Source organism: Diabrotica virgifera, chromosome 3, assembly GCF_917563875.1.
Source record: "Diabrotica virgifera virgifera chromosome 3, PGI_DIABVI_V3a".
In the NCBI taxonomy this organism is placed as follows: domain Eukaryota; kingdom Metazoa; phylum Arthropoda; class Insecta; order Coleoptera; family Chrysomelidae; genus Diabrotica; species Diabrotica virgifera.
In genome coordinates, this window is record NC_065445.1 from 254,236,511 (window position 1) to 254,258,187 (window position 21,677).

The window sequence follows — 21,677 nt, forward strand, 5'->3', positions numbered from 1 at the left end:
TGAGTGCAAACCAATAGCAACTAAATCAAAGAAAATTTTCAACTGAAGATAGAAAATTCATAACTGACGAGATAAAGAATCTCCTATTGAATGGAATCATAGAAGAAAGCAACTCTCCTTGGCGTGCACAAGTACTTATTACAAAAAGTGAAACGCACAAAAAGCGAATGGTGGTCGATTATTCACAAACGATTAATAAATTTACTTACTTAGATGCCTATCCTCTCCCAGATGTTGAGGATATTGTTAGAAAAGTAGAAAGATATTCTGTCTTCAGTACAATTGATCTTAAAAATGTGTACCATCAAATTCCAATCAAAAATGAAGAGAAAATATACACTGCTTTTGAAGTCAACTGCCAACTATATCAATTTTGCCGGATCCCTTTTGGGGTAACCAACGGAGTGGCCTGCTTTCAAAGGGTTATCGATGGTATTATTAAATCCGAAAATTTAAAAGGAGTATATGCCTATCTTGATGATATTACTGTTTGTGGATTAAATCAACAACAGCATAATGAAAATCTTAATAAATTTATGGAAGTAGCGAAGAAATACCATTTAACAATAAATCAAAATAAAAGTTCTTATACACTAAATTCAATCAAACTTTTGGGGTATCAAATAGAGAATCAGACCTTAAAACCTGATCCTGAAAGACTTGAACCTTAAAGAAGTTACCCTTACCAAACGATTCACAATCACTAAAGAGAGCTGTTGGAATGTTTGCACATTATTCCAAATTTATCCCACAATTTTCAGACAAGATACTAAAACTAGTCACATGCAGTACTTTTCCTTTAACAAAACTAGCAGCTGAAGCTTTTCAAATTCTTAAATCTGAAATTATTTCTTCAGCTGTTACTACAATTGATGACAAGATTCCTTTTGTTGTTGAATCTGATGCTTCAGATTTTTGTATTGCTGCTTCTCTTAGCCAAGGAGGAAGAATTGTTGCTTTCTTTTCAAGAACTTTATCAAAAAGTGAAAGAAATCATTCATCAGTGGAAAAAGAGGCTTATGCAATAGTGAAAGCTCTTAGAAAATGGAGACATTTCTTGATAGGTAAACATTTTCGACTTATAACTGATCAAAAGTCTGTGTATTTTATGTTCAATATGCGCCACACTAGTAAGATAAAAAATGAGAAGATTATCAGATGGCGCCTTGAACTATCATGTTACAGTTTCGATATACAGTACAGACCAGGAGTTGAGAATGTTGTGCCAGATACTTTCCCACAAGTGTGCTGTACAATAAATCCTCGACCAAGTCTATTTGAACTCCATCAATCCTTGTGTCATCCAGGAATCACCACAATGGTCCATTGCATAAAGACACGTAACTTACCATATACTATTGATGAAGTCCGTGAAATGACCAATCGCTGTCCTATCTGTGCAGAAATGAAACCAAAGTTTTTGAAAACTCAAGGGAGATTAATTAAAGCAACTTCGCCTTTGGAAAGATTGTCTCTGGATTTTAAAGGACCGCTTGCACCTAGATCTCATAACAAATATATCCTAACAATTGTTGACGAATATTCTCGATTCCCCTTTGTATATCCATATCCAGATGTTTCAGCGAAAACTGTTGTGAAGTGTCTTACAAAACTTATTCTCTTTATTTGGAATGCCTAGTTACATCCATTCAGATCAAAGGGGCCATTTCTGTCTCAAGAAGTAAAAACGTTTCTCTATTCACAAGGAATACCGACAAGCCGAACAACATCGTATAATCCTGAAGGCAATGGCCAGACAGAAAGATATAATGGAATTATATTGAAAACTATTTCTCTTGCTCTTAAAATCTAAAAATTTGAAAACTGAACAGTGGGAAGAAGTAGTTGATATAGCTCTTCATTCAATTCGTTCTCTTTTGTGTACAGCTACAAACAGTACCCCTCATGAGCGAATGTTTGATCATTCTAGAAAAGCTTTAAATGGAACTGCACTTCCTTCATGGTTGATAATCCCTGGAAAAGTGTTTATGAAAAAGAATGTGAGGCACTCCAAATATAACCCTCTTGTTGAAGAAGTGCAACTGATTGAAGCAAATCCGAACTATGCTATTGTTAGACGTGAAGATGGTAAAGAAACAACAGTTGCTTTAAGACAACTTGCACCACGAGAAGATGTATCTCTACTTGACTGTGACAATGTTACTGGATTGGAGTCTGAGCTTTGTAATGAACAGTTTATCAAGGATTCACCAAGTCCTAGATTGAGTGATACATGTGAGGAAAATGCAAATATTTCTCCTGTTAACGTTCTGGAAGAGGGTGGCATTGAAACTGATTTGAGGGAAGAAAAAGACATTTTTATTAGAAGAAGTACAAGGGAAAGAAACCCTCCTGCTTACCTTGAAGACTTTGTTGAAAAATAAAGCTGGGGTGAATGTAGTAGTCTGTGAACTATGTTTGATATTTCTCATCTTAGTTACTGTCATGTGCTTATGTCATGTTAATTGTAATTTCATTAATAACCTCATGCTGATTTCTTGTATATTAAAACCTAGTTTATAAAGGTTTTGCAGTTTCATTACAGATATAACGTTACCATCAAAAATCGAATTTCCAGATTGTGTCTTTGGTTACTCAGAAATGTTCTCATCTTCAAAAAGGCTTGCGCTTACTCTATTGTTAATCGAATTTCTGATTGCGGATTTAGATCTTCTTTAATCCAGACTCCTAAGTATTTCATTTTGTCCACTTGTTCAATATTTTCGTTTTTTATCTGGATCCTTATAATGACCTTGCCCTTCTTACTGATAACCAAACCATTGTTTTTGTTTTCTTAACCCTTAAATGCCCGTGATATGAAAATAACCATAAATGCCCATGTGGGGTCTCCTAGGGACCCCACTAAAATTTTCAATTTAGTAACGTCATTTAGCACTGACTAAAAGGAAAACACGGTTAAAAATAATTTTAAGCATATTTGAATAATTTTTATTTATTTTTCATACAAAATTAACGGCTTTTCTAGAAACAAATTATTTTCAATTCGAACAAAATTAAAATTAAATAATAATATAAGCATATAACTTTTAGTTGCAATTTTTACATACAATAGTTTTTTCTTCTTTTCTGTGCACCTGGCATATAAATTTTTTGCAAAAAGAGCAAACGGTATTCACTTTTCTGTCACAGTTTCGCGGACACTGGTAACAACGAGCACGTTTCTTAGCTGAATGGACGGATTGAGTTGCAACTTCGGTAGTTGGGTTTACCATTGGTATGCCACAATCTTTTAGAGCAGATTTTACATAGGCTTTATGTTTTATATATTTCGCTCTTTTTTCCATGTTGTTTCGAGCAAGCTCAGCCCCTAATTGTAACAGGAAAATACGTCTTCGTGAAAAATTATTTTTCTTCCAATCAGGATTTTTTTCAATGTATAAAATATAGGCATTTAGTGCACATATGTCTATAATATTCATAAAGAGCCTGAATGGCCAACGAGCAGTTCTTCTTTTACAGGAATATTCCCTAATCAGTTTGTCGGCATTATCAACACCACCCTTGGTATTATTATAGTCTAAAATCATCAAGGGTTTGTTTTGAGAGTCTTGACAAATTATATCACTATCGTGTTGACTTGAAAGAAGATGTACCATCCTGTGTATTTTAGGTATGTACGAAACCATAGCTAATTCTTTAGTAAAAGCAAATATTGACGACTCCGCAGGTCTTTTTGTCAAACTTAGTTGTGGTGGTGTATCAGGTTTATTTTTGCGGACGGTCCCAAGTAAAGTAAGGTTTTTAGATAAAAGATATTGAGCAAGAGGAACACTGGTAAAAAAGTTGTCAGTTGTAATTCCTCTCCAACTGCCATGATATGGTTCCACCAGATCTTTCACAACACGAAATCCCTGATTTTTCTCTATTGTACCACCTGGTAGTTTTCCAAGGTACACCTGAAGTTTTGATAAATAAGATGTTTTAACATCCGCGGCAGCCCAAATTTTTATCCCATAGCGGCAAGGTTTTGATTTTATATATTGTCTAAAAGGACACTTTCCTCTAAAACTCACTAACTGTTCGTCAACGGTTATATGTTCGTATGGTTCAAAGGCTTTGTCACAGTTAGAGACGAACATGTCCCAAATTACTCGTATCGCCGCTAACTTATCCTGTTCCTTCCGCTCCACCCTGGTCACTTTGTCATCAAACCTCAAGAAACTCGATAATTCTTCAAATCGGTTCCTAGCTAATGCGGCTGTAAAAAATGACCGGCGTATTGAGGTGTCTGTAGACCATATCTCTCGTGTCGATTCTTTCCCACACCTTAAAGCACCAGCTTTGATAAGTGCTCCTAAAAAGCTATCCAGTTCATTGTTGGTAAGTACCGTCCACTCTTTTTTGTTATTCGGATGTTTTTCGTTCCACTCTTGATAACGCCTAACAGCTTCTTCATTAGTATGAAGGCATATGACATTCTTCATCTCTTCGGTCAAAAATAAATTGAAATAGTCTAAAAACGTGTTGGAATTTTTACTATAGTTTGTTAAGCCTAGATGTACATTTATAATATTTTTTTGTTGCCTCTTGGATCTCACGAAAGGTAGGCTATTCCACTGCATTCCAGATTTGGATGTATATGTTGGACCACTAACCTCACTAATATTATCGTCCACTTCGGTAGGTTCTGCATCTGATTCCTCGTCATTGTTGACTTCTAAATTGTCCTCAGTTTCCGAAACATTTTCCTCAAAAACATCTTGCTCTTCGCTATCTGATTCGTCGGTAATCTCATAGTCGAAATCGGAGTCTGATATCCCTTCTTCTATATTTCGGATAATTTTTTCATGTTCTTGGTCGCTTATTGTCATTTTCATTCTCTTACGGTCCATTTTTCAATGTAAACTGACGAAAAATGTTAAAAATAATAAAAATATTCTGGTGCCTCTAAATGCCCAATCGGGGTCACAGCGAGACCCCACTTATCTAAATCTCTCTTACAGACCACTGCACCTCACGAATGTTCGTGGTATACTAGTTTAGGAGACACGTCCACACAAATACCTGATTGCGCGGTTGCCAAATGTTTCAAATAAAGATATTATAGCCAAAAATGTATGTCTGGGGTCCCATAGTGACCCCGATTGGGCATTTAAGGGTTAATGGTTATTGTTAAACCAAACTGTCTCCTTTTCCAGTATCACAAATTGTGTGATACGGAATATGAAGATATGGAGGAGGACCCATATTTCACATTCACATTCTAGTTCACCACCACATTTTAGTTCGTTTCTAATTGTTTTATTTAGTTCCACGTATTCTTGAGAATAGCGTTTGTTTTCCACTAGAGGTTGTTTTCTTTCCTTCATTAGGTGCTTAGTTTCGTTACTTATTTTGTCTTCTTTAGTTCTCGTTTTCGTTGCGACCTGTAGTCCGGCTTTGAGAAGATTTTCTTTTTTTTTTAACTTTGTCAATTTGTTGCTGATTATGTCGATTCTGATCAAACTTCTTGACCTTGATTCTGGATCTGATTCAAACTTACTCGCTAAAACTTTTCGGAATTCTTCTCCATTTATTCCTACTTTGAAGGCATATATCCGCGTTGTTTTGTTGTAAGTATCCTTTTTCAAGAAGTTTTTTGTACACCTGAAAACCTTCTTAACAATTTGAACAATAATAGGGAACTTGCATAAAATTTTAAATTTGAAAAAAATGTTATAAATCACAACAGAACATAATTTAAAACATGTATCAAAGATAAAAAAGTTTTGTTTGTCTTTCGTTTGGCCCCTAAAGACGATTAAAAGTTCAACTTATACCAGGCAGCCCAAAACGCGTCGTGACGTTACGGGGTTACCTATATGTTTACATTCGTAAACAAAATTGTATATAATTTTAAATTAGACATTATAAACATCAGTAGAAAATACAGTTATGTGACGTTACAAGTGTTTTTGATCGTTTGAACTATTCATAGAAAACTTGTACTTTTACAAAATGGTTTTATTTTCCATAGTAAACCTTCTTTCCTTTCCTTCAAAAACTGTATCAAACTCCAATCTCAACAAACTGGTATATATTATTACAATGACATACGATAAATGTCATTAGATATAAATATTTTTCCTTTATTACGCGACGACGAGCTGGCAAATATATATATATATATATATATATATATATATATATATATATATATATATATATATATATATATATATATATATATATATATATATATAAGTAGATGGAGGCCAATAAACTAAAGAAGAAGAATATTCCTAAATACAACCATAAACGGAACCATATAGTTAAACTCTGTAACGTCACGGGTCGTTTGAACTATTTTAAGATACAGAAGACTTTAAATTTGTACTTCTAAGTTATTATGAGTTTTTGAAGCGTGAAATTTTGCAAATCTCGTTTTTATACAAAACTGAACATTATTATGTAATAAATAAAAATGTGCAAGTTCCCTATTGTAACATAAATATAATCGTTTTTTCTTTAAAAATATTTAAAAATTATCTCTTTTTTCCAATTTAGAAAATTCAAAATTACCAATTTAAATTTCCCATTTAAATGGGACTAAATTTACAATTCAGTCCCCTTCTTGCATCTTATAGTATATTTCAATAGTAAACTGAACAATTAACAAATTTTCTATTAATTTTTTTTTATAAATTCACTGTTTTTACTTACTTTTAGGTTGCAAATGCAATGGTAGCTAACTGGGCCGGTCCTCCGGCGATGTTGGCGATATTCCGAAAATTCTTCGGGTCTTTTGCAGCTCCACACATAATTCGACAAAACAGCTTTCAAAATTTCCAGCACTATTACCTTCAGAAAACTATTCCTCTAGCAATGGCTGGTTTACGAAACACCCTCGGCATTTGCCCTCCTGAAGTGGTTCGCTTCTTACTAGATTTATTCAAGTACAACGACAACTCGAAGAACCGGCATTCCGATAATTACTATAGAGCTGCTTTGGTAGAAGCTTTAGGTGAGTAAAAATATTACATCAACTATTTTGCCACAACAAGATCCCATTTCCTATCTCCCTAATTCAAGAAAGGTCTCGAATTCATTATTTATAAAACCAGGGGCCTGATTCTAATTCATTTCGACAGTCGCAATTTCATTTCGACACCGCCATGACAGCAACTGGGGATATTAACCTTATCATGTTGAGACTGCTCAGAATTTGGGTTGGCGCTTCGGTTTCTTGGATTTTGTTGATAGTCTGGGAAAATTATCGAAATAATAGTACCATTTTTGGGAAAAATTATTTACCAGCTATTTTATTGCTAAAATCGAATCTTAAGATTGCATATATTAGTAATATGGGGTATGACAAGTCCGCAGAAAGTGTGTTATTTTATTTATAAACAAATTAGCACTCCTAAATCTTCTTTTTTTTTTTCAATTAGTGGTCTGTAACTCCTATAATTTTTCCTTTGAGCCAAAAACACTCAAATAAAAATTCACCGTAATTTAGTTCTGCACAAAGTTATTTTTTTTCCGATTTCCTTCAACAAAAATTTTACTCAGAAAATCCGAGTTTTCCCAAAAAATCTGCCATTTTCAATTAAAATTTTAGGGAAGTACCTAATTATTTATCAATAATTAAATAATTGAAGACATGAAAGATTTATTATAGTAGATTATACAGAGGGGCTAAATTATGGAATAAATTCATTTCTTTAAAACGGACGATTTTGGAGCAAAATCCCGAAAGAGGTCGATTTTTATTTTTAAATTACAATTTTTTGGCATATATTTCATACTAGTGACGTCATCCATCTGAGCGTGATGACGTAATCGATAATTTTGTTAATGGGAATAGGGGTCGTGTGGTAAGTCATTTGAAAGGGCGTTTAATTCTCTATTCAGTAATATAAACATTAATATCATTAGGTATTTATACAGGGTTGCCAAAAAAAAATTTTGAATTAAATTAATGGGCGCAAAAAGAAGAATGTATGTAATTTATTTAACTCAAAATACATTGTACTGCTGTCAGTAAATAGAAAAAAAGGTTTATTTCACAAATAAACATTTCTTTTCGCTTAAATTAAATCACAAACAGCCTCCCTCCTACCTATTGGCAGTTTGAACTTTTAATTTAAGCTAAAAGCAATGTTTATTTGCAAAATAAACATTTTTTTCTATTTTCTGACAGCAATAGAATGTATTTTGAGTTAAATAAATTACATGCATTCTTCTTCTTGCGTCAATTAATTTAATTCAAAATTTTTTTTGGCCTCCCTGTATAAATATTGATATTAATGTTTATAATACTGAATAGAGAATTGAACGCCTTTGTAAATGAGCTACAACACGAACCCATATTCCTATTTAAAAAAATAATTACGTCATCACGCTCGGATGGATGACGTCACTAGTTTGAAATATATGCCAAGAAATTTAATTTAAAAATAAAAATCGACCTGTTTCGGGATTTTTCTCTAAAATCGTCCATTTTAGAGAAAATGAATTTATTCCATAATTTAGCCCCTCTCTGTATATCAGGAGACCGGCGACAATCTAACCAATAGTTTAGCAATAATTAAAATGTTAATTAAAAAATTTCGGTCGAAATAATAACCAGAAAGATTATGATACACCAGAATAACTATGATTTTCATATAAAAAAGCACTATACCTATTCAACGTACCTTACAGGATTGAAATTGGACCATTTGAGCGGTCTCAGGAATGTTATAAAGAAACAATTTTTTGGCTTATAAACAAATAGAACCCCTCAGAAAATATTAGATTAAATTAAATTAAGTTAACGCTGTTCAAAAGAGCACGGCTTCTGTGTCCTTTTCGAAGAAAAACAAATTGAATTGCGAGGAGTGATTCCAGGTATAACCGGTCAAATTTGACCGGCATTTGCGACAGAGTTATAAACAACAGGATTTTAGTCTTTGAACCATTAGATACCTTTTAATTCCGGTCCTCTTTGTACATACAAATTTTCATATCTTCAAGACACTCATAACAAAAAAGATTTATGTCACTGTCACCAAATTATTTAATTATTGATAAATAATTACTTCCCTCAAATTTTAGTTGAAAATTAAAGATTTTGTTTGGAAAACCCGAATTTTCCGAAGAAAATTTCCGTCGAAGGAAATTGGAATAAATTATCAATGTGCAGAATTAAATTACTGTCAATTTTTATGTGAGTGTTTTGGTTTAAAGTTAAAATTTTCGGAGTTATAGACCAATAATAAAAAAAAAGATTTCGGAGCGCTAATTTGTTTATAAACAAAATAGCACACTTTCTGTGGACTTTGCACAGCTATATTACTAATATAGGAAATCTTAAGATTTGATTTCAGCATGTCCAGCAATAAAATAGCTGGTAATTAATTTTCCTTGTTTTTTACTAATTTTCCCAGATTATTACCTCACATCTTTCATTGAGTTGATGATTCATGTTGTGGACATTCTCAATTATTATATTTCTAATTTAATACTATTCTATCTAATTCCTCAAAACAAGCAAATTTCAATTAAACCCAGCTATATTATAATACCTTTTGATTTAGTTTTCCTTGCAAGAAATAAACAAAACACATCTAAACTAAACCTAACCTCGCTTTTGGCCATTCATTCATCTCCGTGTCAAATAATTTCGACAGTCGCCATATTGAAAGCGACTTGTTTTTGGTCGAAATTTGATTTAGAATCAGGGCCCAGTTGATAAATCTGAACTGATCCAAACAATCAATAGTATCAAAAGCAAATCATCCTGTAGTACTGATGGACTATCTATAAAAAAAGAATGTGCGTGTACTTTGTACGCACGTAAGAAGTTATACTTCTATTATTATGATTTCAACGAAATTAATATACTTAACAGGTTATTTGCATTTTATTTAAATATTAAACTAATATATATATATATATATATATATATATATATATATATATATATATATATATATATATAACAGGTATATCTACATCCTCAAATAATGTAAGTACCAAAACATATAAATAATTTTTTAGTAAGGTTGTTCTGTGATATGCGGTGTTTATAGTGAGAGTATTAGCTCTGCATTTCTCAGAGCAATATTTTGTTATTTTTGTGTTTCTGAGGATCCTAGACACCTAGTTTAGTGAGAGAAAACTATGGTGTTTTGGATTTTTGATGGCACAAAGATAACAATTTTTATTGATTTTAGTTAGACTAATTGTTAAATACTGTATATTTATATTTGTAGTTTCCCTGAAGATGATAATAAACATTATCGAAAGCTTGGAATTATTATAAAGAGTTTTCTTTGAGATTGCTGCTACCCCAATATTTCAACTTTGTTTTATATATATATATATATATATATATATATATATATATATATATATATATATATATATATATATATATATATATATATATATAAAGAATATGAATCGTCCGGGATTTGAACCCGGGACCTCTTGATCTCCGGTCACACGCTCTACCACTGAGCTATATCCCTTTTGATTTGACAGGTTACAAGATTTCTCATACATACTGACAAATATAATACAAAAATACTTTAAATATACTTACTATTATTATAAAATATCTTATTCCCGAGGAAGACAAATCCAAAGACACAAAAATTATAATAAATAATACATTTACTAAGAACACTAATATATCCTTTTATATGATATAATATGACTTATTTGCGCTGACAGCGCTGATACATACATATCTTGAAGGATTAGCAATGAAATACATACCTAATGACTAGCTATTTGTATAACAAGGGAGGAAAGTGCTACTTTTCTCGGGAGTAAACTTCATCCTCGGGAGGAAAAGGCACTTTACTCCCAGGTTATACATATGGTTTTTCCACCTTCCTCAAATTAATAACAAGTCATTTTTCATTTTTACTTAATTTATTTGTAACTAACCAACAAAATTTATTAAAACTAAAACTAACAAGTAGGTACGATATAACTGTCAACTGTCAAATATAAGTCAAATTATTAATGTAAACATTGTTAAATCAAAATAACAATTTACTGTTTTTTACCATTCTGCAAAATACAAGGTGTTTTATAAATAAACGTTAAAATGTATAGATACTACGTAATAGAAAATAGATATTGTACAGGGCGTCAATAAGTTATATTTCATGAACGAAATACCATGACGTCACTTTTACTTTTCCTCCCTAGGGAGGAAAAATACAACTTTTCTCCCTACAATCAGGTCCGGAAAAGTATACTCTCGGTAGAGGTAGGTGGAAAAATTATTTACGGTAACAAACAGACAAAGTGAAGTATAATAAATATACAATAAAATGTTTTAATAATACTCATCTTACTCCTGAGGAAGACAAATCCAAAGACACAAAATTTTTTTTTTTTTTTTTTATTTAAAACACAAAACCACATCAACCGCGCAGGGTTATTAGTGGATATGACAATACAAAGTATTACATTAAATATATAATACAATTTAATTTAATATTATACAATTTGATGTCTTTTAAATATGTTAACACTGATGAAACTTTTTTGGTGAGGATTGTCTTGAGGTCATCGTCTGTGATTCTATGGGATCTTCTTTCTTTTTGAAATTGAGGACACTCTTAATGTGATTGGCTTAGCTTCTAGGTCTGTTCTTACAAGGATGGCTACTCCGCCACTTGCCTGTTGTGCTATTCTATTTTTTGGAAAACATTGGTAGTTTTGAAGATTAATATTGTATTGCTTAAAATGGGTTTCTTGAAGACATAAGATCTTAGGGCATGTTTCGTTTATTAGAAGTTTTAATTGTTCTAAATGGGTGTAGAACCCATTGATATTCCACTGTAATATATAGGGGTTAGATTAGACATTTTCGAGTTCTGACTGAGAATGTGTTTCATCGGTCTCTTCTGTGGAAGAGAAATTATTGGGGCTTAGTTTCTTTCTTAATCGAGTTATATTATTTTTTAATTTTGAATTGTGGGTATAAGCGTGAACAAAATTAAGGATCTGAATTAATTCGGCTGTTTCGTTCGAATAGTTTTTTGAGGTTATTTCGGGATGTTTTGCGTTTAATGTGTTTTCGAGAAAGTCACATATTTCGTCGAAGTTAAGGACAAATGGTGGTGATCTGTTTGCGATTTTGTCTTTAATTGTCTCTAGGGAAAGTAAAAGTTCATCTCGAGAATTTCTTTTAGACGTTTTTGTTTTTTTCTTTGATTTCCTTGTTACTGGAGAAGTGAAGATATGAGAATCGGTCTGTGTGGTATTTTCGTTGATTTCTGGAGACGATGAGATGAGCCTTTTTGGATGTTTTGTGACGTTTGGAATAATTTTAGGTTGTGTTATTTCTAATGGAGTAAGATTGCTGATCTTGTTGGAAGTTGATGATGTTGTTATTTTTAAAGTGTTTGTTTCATTTGTATTATTTGTAGGTCTTGACATGTCGTCAGTTTCTATGGTAGATTCTAATTGGTTATTAGAGACCTGTACGTCTGGGATCTGATCTAATACGTTTTGGGAAAATGCTGGGTGATCGTTAGAGGTGGATATTAAGGCTTTGTCAGAAGGTTTTTGTTCTGTTTGGTTATAAGGTAGATTTGTTATATATTGTGTGTTTTGGGAGGTTTCTGGAAGAGCTTTAGAAGTGGTTGGATTAGAATTGGTTGGGTCAGGATTTGTTGTATTAGAAGTGGGTGGATTAGAATTGGTTGAGTCAAGATTGGTTGTATTAGAAGTGGTTGCATTAGAAGTGATTGTATTAGCATTGTCAGGACATTCTGTTTCCTGGTGACCAATAGTCTTGCATTTTGAACAGTTGAATCCTTCTATAGAAAGGTATAGTCTGTAAGTGGTATTATCATGAGAAATCATGAAAGAATCGGGAATGGACATATTTTCTAAAGGTGTGATAAATGTTTGCCTTCTAAAACTCAAGACATGGCTGTATTCGCTTTCAGGCATTCCTACCCTAAGAAAAGTCATGTTAGAGACGGCGCTTATACCCATTTTACGTAGTTCTTGTTCAATTAACGTGGTTGGAACAGAAGGACCAGCGTTTGATATTATCAGTCTTTGAGCTGGAGTGATAAGTCTTCTTATTTCTACTTGAGTTTCTTTTATATTGACGTATTTGTGGGATTGCAGCAATGAATCAACCATATTTTTAGAAGAGAGATATATACATAATCTATTATTGGCTATTCTGGAAGCGAAAGATACGTTACGTGGACCAACTATTGAACCGACGGCTATGATGTACTCTTGAACTTTGGTTCCTTCAATACTAGAAAGAACTATGGCTTCGTCTTTTGTTGGTTGTTTAAACGTGTTAACAACACTGGAATATGAGATGTGAGATGTAGTTTGTGTAGTGTTCATGGTGTTATTCGAAGTCATGTTTGATTAATTTTGGAGACGTTGCAAGGCCGGCCCTGTCGCCGGTTCAAAAACCGGTGTGGATCTTGGCCCAAAACTGGTCCTATTTATATTTCTTGGATATTTTATAGGTTATATTATTATTAATATAAATATAATAGATGTGGTTTTTGGTACTCACGTCAGGTTTGCGGGGTTTACATGGTGTTTCCACTATAACAATGTGGAGGAACTAACAAAATAATTTTAAACTGTGTTTTTATCATTTAAAAACTGATAAATATCGCAGCGGTTTACAACGTGATGTATATTATCATTGTCAGGACCGTACTCCCGACACAAAAATTATAATAAATATATTTACCGAAAACACTAATATTATTCTTTTCACACCTTTTCTTGCACTGATATATTTATACATTTCCAGAGTGCCTAAAGACAGCCATCCTTATTACTCTTCATGAGGGTGGTGAAAAATCTAATACCTACAATATAGATCTAGTGCACAGGGGCGGTTTCTCCATTGGTTCACTTGTGCAGTGAACACCCATTTAAATTTCATTAAAGTTTTTTAAAAATCTCATAAATATTATAGGATCAATAAAATATTTTTTCTTAAATCTCATAAATATGATAGTATGTATCATTAAAATATAACTTTATTAATCATATAATTTATTTGCACTACACCGCTAGATGCACGTGGCAAGTGCAGAATTCAAATTGAACCCAGCCCCTATACAGTAGCACTCAATTTAGCATCTTCCAAAATAACATATTTTTCTTTGTTCGAGTCGCATCTTCTATATGGTCTTCCTTTTTGGGGTTCTGGTACAGCTGCCCAATCCGATGTTATTTTCAAATTACAAAAAGAGCAATACGATATCTGTTTGGCCTCAGAAGAATAACACACTGTGGAAGCTACTTCAAAGATCACAGGATTTTAACTCTTCCCTCTTTATACATATATTTTAGAAACTCTTTGCTTAATTCGTAAACATCTACATGTCTTTTCCGCAAGACCGAATCATGGCTATTTCACGAGAAATTCTACCTTTGACGTCTATTTACCGACCCCGTCCTCTGAGTTAGTAAAGAAATCTATATTATATTCCGCAAAAAAACTGTACAACCATCTACCGCTACAAGTTAAATCTGTAGCATCTTTCTCCAAATTCCGTAAAATGACAAAAACCTACCTATCTGAAAGACCATATTATTCAACAGAAGAATTTCTTAATCGACAACTAAGAGATTACAGTACCCCTTGTACAAGTAGTATTTGTTTATCTATATTTGGGTGTCATATGCCGCAACCTAACTTTTAAACTTATTAGTTACTAAGGTAGACTATGCAATTTACAATTTATTTAAATTTTTAAATTTTGCAATTGATTGTTTCTGTTTTACTTCATTATTATTTTTTTTAATTATATTGACGATTTATGTAATTTTAGTAAATTGTATTGTTATTGTTTTGTTTTCATGACTTTTTATAAGCTTTGTCGACAAAATTGGACAATTTTCCATGACAATAAAGCATATTTCTATTTCTATAGGTAATACCATAACACCAGTGGTGTCCGTTGTTGCGCAGGGTACTCCTATAACGGCTGAAAGTCTCAGCACAGAAACGAAGTTGATCCTGGAAGAGATCACCAGGCTGTTGAATTTAGAAAAAGCATTACCTTGTTATAAATATACAGTGTCAGTGGCTTGTTTGAAAGCTATTAGGAAGTTGCAGAAGTTTGGGCATTTGCCAAGTCGGCCGACTCTGTTCAAGAGCTATGCAGCTTATGGTCATTTTATTGGTAAGTAATACCTTTGTGTTGTTCTGAAGCTATTTCCTTGTGGCATTTTTATAATTAACTATTTAGATGGGAAATTAGCCACAATTAAATTGAAAAAAATAATTTTATTAACGTTTCGACGCCCAAATCGGGTGTCGTTGTCAAAATACAAAATACTACTAAATTAAACAAAAATGTTGTTGCTTAGTAAAAAATTCTTCTAATAATTTAGTTAATCTGACTCATTTATATCGGCAATTCAGGCATATATTATACATTTTAAAGTAGAAGACTTTAAAATGATATTGCGTTCGTGGGACGACTTTACTGAAAGATAGTTCATTCGATTACATGAAATCAACCCCAACTCAAGAATATCCGCTATATTGAGATCTATCAAATTCTCTATTTTTAATATAATTTCAACAACATTCAAAACAACAAACACATTGAGATCTATTTTATCTTAAACTAAACCTAACAACGAACAAGAAAGAACAAAGAATTGTATTTATAAAATACCTTGTTAATGCGAACAATTTTATTTAGGTGAAACATCAAGACCATTAAACGTTAGAATAAGTGAACATCGGTCTTATATTAAAAATAGAGAATTTGATAGATCTCAAATATGTCAACACGCATAGGATAATGAACGTAGAGTCCAGTGGAGAGATTTAAGTATAGTCCTGAAAGAAACAGATAGTAAAAAGAGAAAAATGAAAGAAGCGGCTCTAATTATGCTAAATGAAACCAATTGTGTCGCAAATTCCTCGGTAGAATGCAGTAGGATGTGGTTACCCATACTGAAAGAGGAAGTCAATAAAAAGAAGATACCACGATTAGTAAGTCAATAACATATCGAGTTAGTACATATTTTATATTTTAGTATTACTTATATATCTATGTATTATTAATATTATTTATAATTTAAACGACATATATACTATATATTATATTAAAGTCAGAATTTGGTATTAGTTTTGAGAGTAAACTAAATGTAAGACCAAATACTTACGATGTCGAGATCACATGCTATGATTTTTTTGTGACAGATATTCTTGAGTTGGGGTTGATTTCATGTAATCGAATGAACTATCTTTCAATAAAGTCGTCCCAGGAACGCAACTCATAAATATTGGCAATATCATTTTAAAGTCTTCTACTTTAAAATGCATAATATATGTCTGAATTGCCGATATAAATGAGTCACATTAAATAAATTATTAAAAGAATTTTTTATTAAGCAACAACATTTTTGTTTTTATTTAGTAGTATTTTGTATTTTGACAACGACACCCGATTTGGGTGTCGAAACTTTAATATTTTAAGTGAAGAACTCTCGCTAGTATTTTCTATGTGTTCACATCAATCTTTTTATCCTTAAGGGGAACGGACCAAAATGCAAAATTTTGACGCATGTAAAAATTTTCAATGTGTTTTAAACGTATTCATTTTTTTTTCGAATCCTGAGAAAACTAATAAGTATTTTTGAAAAACTTAAACGCAGAATGAAAGACTACTTTATTACGGACGGACGAAAGTCCCTTAGTACAAATAAAAAGTTTCTTTTGAATGAAATACTTGCAATTTAAAATCACACTAAATTTTCTCTTTTATTTTCACCCCTGTAACTTATTAAATAAACATTATAGAAGTTTTAGGGACTTTCAGCCCTCGGTAATAAAGTAATCTTTCATTCTGCGTTCAAATTTTTCAAAAATATTTATTAGTTTTCTCAGGGTTTGAAAAAAATACATTTAAAACACATTGAAAATTTTTACATGGGTAAAAATTTTGCATTTTGCTACGATCCCCTTACGACCAAAATTTCCAGCTTAAGGATTTCCACACAAGAGTTTCCAGGCAACACACAGAAATTACTAGCGAGAGTTAAGGATAAAAAGGCTGAAGAAACTGGTTTCCATTTTTCGTCTCATTACTTTCCTGCTCTTAGTCTGTGTAATTCTTTCATGATAAAATTTCCTAATATCTGAAGCAACAAGAAGTCAGGACACTTCTCCTCGATAGCGAAATAGATGAGCTGTAAATCCAATCTTACTGGAAGCTATTGGACGATGCTAGGAATAACCAATCAACGGAATATCCTTTTATTTTGAAAATTGAAGAAAAAAATCTTCTGTGTAAAAGGTATATTTATTTAAACCCCAATAAAGGGCTACATTAAAACAGAACGTTTTCGCTCTAAAGAGAGTATCATCAGTGTTCTAAGCAAGCTCTACATGCTAAGCCACCAAAAATACATGGGTTAAAACCATAGATTTAAGAAGAAATGGGGTTTTCATTAATCTGAGGGTTAAAACCCTTAAAATGCCGACCAAAGGTCTTACATTGGTGTGTTATATATTAAACCCTGGCGATGGGTGAAATTTAAACAAGATATACCTCAAAGCATCATATGACTATATCACGAGTATGTGGGTTGTTGAGTTGATTTCTCTTTGTGAAGACAGAGAAATGACAGATAAACTGATCAGTTGGCTTTCACCTTTCCCTTCGTGAAGACAGAGAAATCAACTCAACAACCCACATACTCGTGGTATAGTCATATGATGCTTTGAGGTATATCTTGTTTAAATTTCACCCATCGCCAGGGTTTAATATATAACACGCCAATGTAAGACTTTTGGTCGGCATTTTAAGAGTTTTAACTCATGTATTTTTGGTGGCTTAGCATGTAGAGCTTGCTTAGAACACTGATGATGCTCTCTTTAGAGCGAAAACGTTCTGTTTTAATGTAGCCCTTTATTGGGGTTTAAATAAATATACCTTTTACACAGAATATTTTTTTCTTCAATTTTTGTAATTAATGGTATACAGCCAGCTACAGGAAATTTTTCCTTATGGACTTTTATTTTGACAATACACCTACAGCTAACCCTTGAAAAGCACCATCTTTTGCACTCTTTACGTAAAAAAAAACATTGAAATGAAAGTACATTATAGATGATTGCATTTTTTATCTCCACCATTGTTCTAGATTTGTTTCTATGTATTCACCTCTTATCAGAAACACTTTTGGTAGTTCTTCTAATTCGCCATCGAAGAGAAGTCTCCTGACGTCTACTTTCACTCCTGATATAGTCTGGGCAGATTATCGGAGAATAGCCCATTTTTGGGAAAAGTTATTTACCAGCAATTTTATTACTAAAATCGAATCTTATGATTGTATGTATTAATAATATGGGTATGCAAAGTCTGCAGATAATGTGCTACTTTTTTTATAAACAAAATGGAGCCCGAAAATCGTGTTTTTTTCAATTTTTGCTCTATAACTCCAAAGATTTTAACTTTACACCAAAAACACCCAAATAAAAATTCACCGCAATTAAATTCTGCATAGAAACGTGTTTTTCCCGATTTTCTTTTACTAAAATTTTCCCCGGAAAATGCGGGGTTTTCCAACAAAATCTTTAATTTTCAACTAAAATTTTTGATAAGTAATTGTTTATCAATAATTAAATAACTTGGTAATATAAAAGGTCTTTTCCTATAGATAATAATTCCAGAAGCCCATGGAATTCAAATAAACAGTTTAGCAACAATTGAATAGGTCATTAAAAATTTACGGTCGCTATAATAACCACAATAATTATGATACATAAGAATAACTATGATTTTTGTATAAAAAGACACTGTACGTATCTAATGTACTTTACAGAATTGAAATTGGACTATTTAAGCGGCTCAGGAATATTTTAAAATTATAAACAATTTTTTGGCTTTTAAACAATTAGAATATCTCGGGAAATATTCAATTACAATAAATCATGAAAATAATATTGGAAAAAAGCGGCAGGACGCTTCTTTTAAAAGAAAAAACGTTTAATTGTGATAAGTGGTTCCTGAGATACAACCGGTCAAAGTTGACCGGCATTTACGGCAAAGATATAAACAATAGGATCATAATGATGTTCGATCCGTCACCTTTTTAATTTTGTCCTCTTTCTCCACACCAATCTTCATATCTTTAAAATACTCATAACATATATTATTATAATAAAAACTATCGATATTACGAGTGAAAATTGTCAAAAATAGCAAAATATTAATAAAAAATTAGGTTGGAGAAAATGTAATCTCAAAGTTCAAAATCGGTATACGTTAAAAAAATGCATTTTTTCAGCTTCCCATGGAGCAATTTTCTTCATTCTTTTTTTGTTCTCAAGTAACTCGAGTAGAGCCATATAACTAACGCATTACTAAATGTCAATCTTGCTTTCGTTTTGTTATAATAAATTAATTTATTAGTTATAATAAAAATGTTTAATTTGTTTAAATAAAGATTGTTTAAATAATTATACAACTTTCAAATGATAATATTTGTCTTTTTAACGGTAAAAGGTACACTTGTGGTAGGTTCACCTAAAAAAAGTCTACAGCTGAAAAAAATACGTAGTTTTCTTTTCTTATAAATAAATTAATCTATTATAACAAAACAAAAGCAAGTTTGACATTTAATTATGCGTTAGTTAGATAGCTCTACTCGAGTTATTTGGGAACAAAAAAAGAATGAAGAAAATTGCTCCATGGGAAGCCGAGAAAATGATTTTTTTTAACGTATACCGATTTTGAACTTTGAGATTACATTTTCTCCAACCTAATTTTTTATTGAAATTTTGCTATTTTTTGCAATTTTCACTCGTAATATCGATAGTTTTTATTATAATAATATATGTTTTGAGTATTTTAAAGGTATGAAAATTGGTGTGGAGAAAGAGGACAAAACTAAAAAGGTGACGGTTCGAAAATTATGATCCTATTGTTTATATCTTTGCCGTAAATGCCGGTCAACTTTGACCGGTTGTATCTCAGGAACCACTTATCACAATTAAACGTTTTTTCTTTTAAAAGAAGCGCCCTGCCGCTTTTTTTCCAATACCATCTTCATGATTTATTTTAATTGAATATTTCCCGAGATATTCTAATTGTTTAAAAGCCAAAAAATTGTTTATAATTTTAAATTATTCTTGAGGCCCCTTAAATAGTCCAATTTCAATTCTGTAGATACGTGCAGTGTCTTTTTATACAAAAATCATAGTTATTCTTATGTATCATAATTATTGTGGTTATTATAGCGACCGTAAATTTTTAATTAACAATTCAATTGTTGCTAAACTGTTTATTTATCTATATGAAAAGAGCTTTTATATTACCACGTAATTTAATTATTGATAAACAATTACTTATTTAAAATTTTAGTTGAAAATTAAAGATTTTGTTGGAAAAATCCGCATTTTCCGAGGAAAATTTTCGTCGAAGTAAATCGAGAAAAACACGTCTCTATGCAGAATTTAATTACGGTGAATTTTTATTTGGGTGTTTTTGGTGTAAAGTTAAAATCTTTGGAGTTATGGAGCAAAATTGAAAAAAACACGATATTCGGGCGCCATTTTGTTTATAAAAAAAGTAGCACGCTATCTGCGGACTTTGCATACCTATATTATTAATATAATATACAATCATAAGATTCGATTCCAGCAATAAAATTGCTGGTAAATAACTTTTCCTTGTATTTTGCTAATTTGCCCAGAGTAATAGTTATTCTCGCAGTACAGGTTTACACTTTTCATTATTTATCATGACCAAGAACTCTGGTAACATGCTTTTTTCAACATTACTTTCCATCATGATTTACACTTTTCCTTTCATATTTTAGATGTACGATTATCTGCCATGGAATGTTTAGCAGACTTCGTGCGAGCAGATGGTAAATACGAAGATTTGCAGTATGTGTTGGATTTCCTTGAAAATGATCCAGATCCTGGTCTCAAGCACAAATTAGCTACCCTCTTGATTAAGAATCCTCCGTTTAAAAGAGCACACCGAAGTAAAGTCGACGTGCCAGATCTTGTAGAAAGGATATGGTCCAATATAAAGTAAGTCAATTTTACTAAGTAGTGAGTATCAGTTTAGGGACCGTTCAAGTATTACGTAACGCAGGTTGGGGGGGGGGTCAAAAATCTTCAAAAATTGCGTTACGTAATAGTTAAACGCCCATTACACTGCGTTACGTAGGGGGGGGGTCAAAAATCGCCTTACGTAATACTTAAACGCTCTCTTATCATAAATTTGAAAAATACTAACAATTCAAAGTTTTGTTTTCGAAGAAATAAACTTTTAATGAGGCCTATTTTCTGGTTATGCATTCGTGGTTTCTATTACTTGCAAACCATACGAAAATTCCAACGAAAAGTAGGTATCGATACTCAGATAGGACTAAAACTAATATAAAAGAATGTCGTCGTGAAATGAAAACAAGAGATGTATTATATTTCAATTTGTTCAGAGAGTGCCATAAATAATCTTATTAGTTTCATTCTTATTAGAAATCATCAGCGATTATATACACATACATATGGATATCTCTGAACAAACTAAAATAAACCCAGCCTACTAGTATCGAATCACGACTAATAAATAGATATGGATGCCATAGCGACATCTGCTTAAAAAATCTGTTTTCTTTTCTCTTTTTTAACAGTTTTTTAGTTCTATTTTCCGAACATTTTGTTGTAGATTTTGTGTAGTTTTTAGTTGTAGAAG

At 32.0% G+C, this 21,677-nt stretch overlaps 1 protein-coding gene across 1 annotated transcript in view; it reads left to right on the forward strand.

The window, feature by feature from the left end:
- Positions 1–21,677, forward strand: part of LOC114342650 (transcription initiation factor TFIID subunit 2) — a 79,548-nt gene that overhangs the window by 42,415 nt on the left and 15,456 nt on the right. The window contains exons 11-13 of the mRNA XM_050647310.1: positions 6,670–6,964; positions 14,880–15,131; positions 20,791–21,010. Of these exons, the coding sequence (XP_050503267.1) occupies positions 6,670–6,964; positions 14,880–15,131; positions 20,791–21,010 (767 nt within the window). The remainder of the gene's footprint in view (positions 1–6,669; positions 6,965–14,879; positions 15,132–20,790; positions 21,011–21,677) is intronic.